Here is a 1,861-nt window from a genome sequence, read left to right on the forward strand (position 1 = left end):
GTTTGGGATTTTTGTTTGTTTGAATAAGAATAAAAAAAAAACTTCCTCTCATTTTTTTTGAAGATGATTGGGATGGTCGAGAAAACAAACAGAATCAATGATTTATTTTCACTGACCTGGAAAGTCACAAACCATGAGTCATGGGTGCATTTAATTCATTGAGAGATTTGTGTTTGTTAATCGTTCACGAGAAGGATACTTAAAGGAGAAAGTTCAATCAATAATTAAAAATTAAGAAAAAAGGAATTAATATGTATATTTTTTCTACATTACTCGTTCTCATTTCCCAGTAGGATCTAAACCCTATGACCAATAGGTATCATGGACTATGATGTGAAAACCATCTAAAAGGCAGGAAAATTTCACAAAAGAATTAAATTGAAAACTCAAACATCACATTTAACATGCATTTTTGCTGTTTTATTTAATTTTGAGAGATAATTGCTTACTATTGTATAAAGGGAAAGACTGCAGGTATTAATCCCATTGGATTTATGAACACAACATTTTTACCACATGAATGCGGATCTGCTTGGTCTTGGCACCATATACAAGAGGATTGAGAAATGGGGGGACCAGCAAGTAGAGGCTAGAAAAGAGGATATGGATATAAGGGGGAATATGAGCACCAAACCTATGTGTGAAGAAGGAGAAGAAGGCAAGGAAGTAGAGCTGGAGGAAGACACAGATGTGGGCAATGCAGGTATTGAATGCTTTCCACCGAGCCTCCTTCTGGGGCAAACGAAAAACTGTGATAAATATTTGTATGTAGGACAAAGTGATGAAGGTGAGGTCGAATCCCGCAACAGCAAATGCCACAAACAGGCCATAGATTTTGTTGACCTGCACATTTTCTGCAGCCAGTTTCACGATGGCCATATGCTCACAGTAGGAGTGGGAGATGATGGTTGTGTGGTAAAACTGAAACCGACATTTAATCAGTACTAAAGATGGGGCTGCTAGAATGGCAGCCCTAAGTGTTACCACAGCCCCTATTTGGGTGACCAGCTGGTGGGTAAAGATGGCACCATGTCTTAGTGGATAACAGATGGCCACATAACGGTCCATAGCCATGGCCAGGAGGATGCCTGACTCGATACACTCAAACATGTGGATGAGTCCCATTTGAAGCAAGCAAGAATCAAAATAAATCTCTGGTATATGAAACCAGAAAATACCAAGCATCTTGGGCACAATGCTTGTGCCAAGTACAATATCCGTGACTCCTAGCATGCCTAGGAAAATGTACATGGGCTCATGGAGGCTACGCTCTGAAATGATGATGACCAGAAGCACAGAATTTCCAATCAAAGCAACGAGATACATAGCACAGAATGGAATCCCGATCCAGCACTGCACAGACTCTAGGCCTGGGATCCCTATTAGGGTCAACACAGAAGGCATGAAGACTGTAATGTTGGAGATAGACATAATGTCTTTGGGTCTCAGAAACAAAAGAAAGGAGTATCTCAGTTAGTGGTACTCTTCTTCTCTACTTTTTTTTATCCAAAGTCGTCATAGTGAGTCTCTCTGATTCTGGCCAAAATATAAGGTCATATCATCCATTTCACCTATATTGTTAATGAAAAAAAAAGACTGGCCGTTGATGCATGTCACTGTTTTGAGGGAGGACATCCCCAAGCACTAGTTCATAATAAGAGGAGTTGTGCATGGAAGGGCAAATTCATTAGAACCACCAGATCATTTGAATAAGGGAATCAACTGCAGCCCTTTCTGTTATGTCTTTCTGGATCTGTGGACAAATAATATTATTTTGTTTGCAAATTTTACATTAATCAGATTTTCATAAATCTCTCCCTATCCCAAATTGCAGCTAATCCTTTGGGCTCTATTTTTTCCT

The 1,861-nt window shown here is 39.4% G+C and overlaps 1 protein-coding gene across 1 annotated transcript; it reads right to left on the minus strand.

Annotated features, from left to right (window-relative positions):
- Positions 1-492: 492 nt before the first annotated feature.
- Positions 493-1,431, minus strand: LOC123949344 (olfactory receptor 52A1-like). The gene has a single exon (XM_046016756.1). The coding sequence runs from the start codon at positions 1,429-1,431 to the stop codon at positions 493-495; it is 939 nt and encodes a 312-aa protein (XP_045872712.1).
- Between the last annotated feature and the right edge of the window lie 430 nt (positions 1,432-1,861).

Source organism: Meles meles, chromosome 8, assembly GCF_922984935.1.
Source record: "Meles meles chromosome 8, mMelMel3.1 paternal haplotype, whole genome shotgun sequence".
NCBI lineage: Eukaryota > Metazoa > Chordata > Mammalia > Carnivora > Mustelidae > Meles > Meles meles.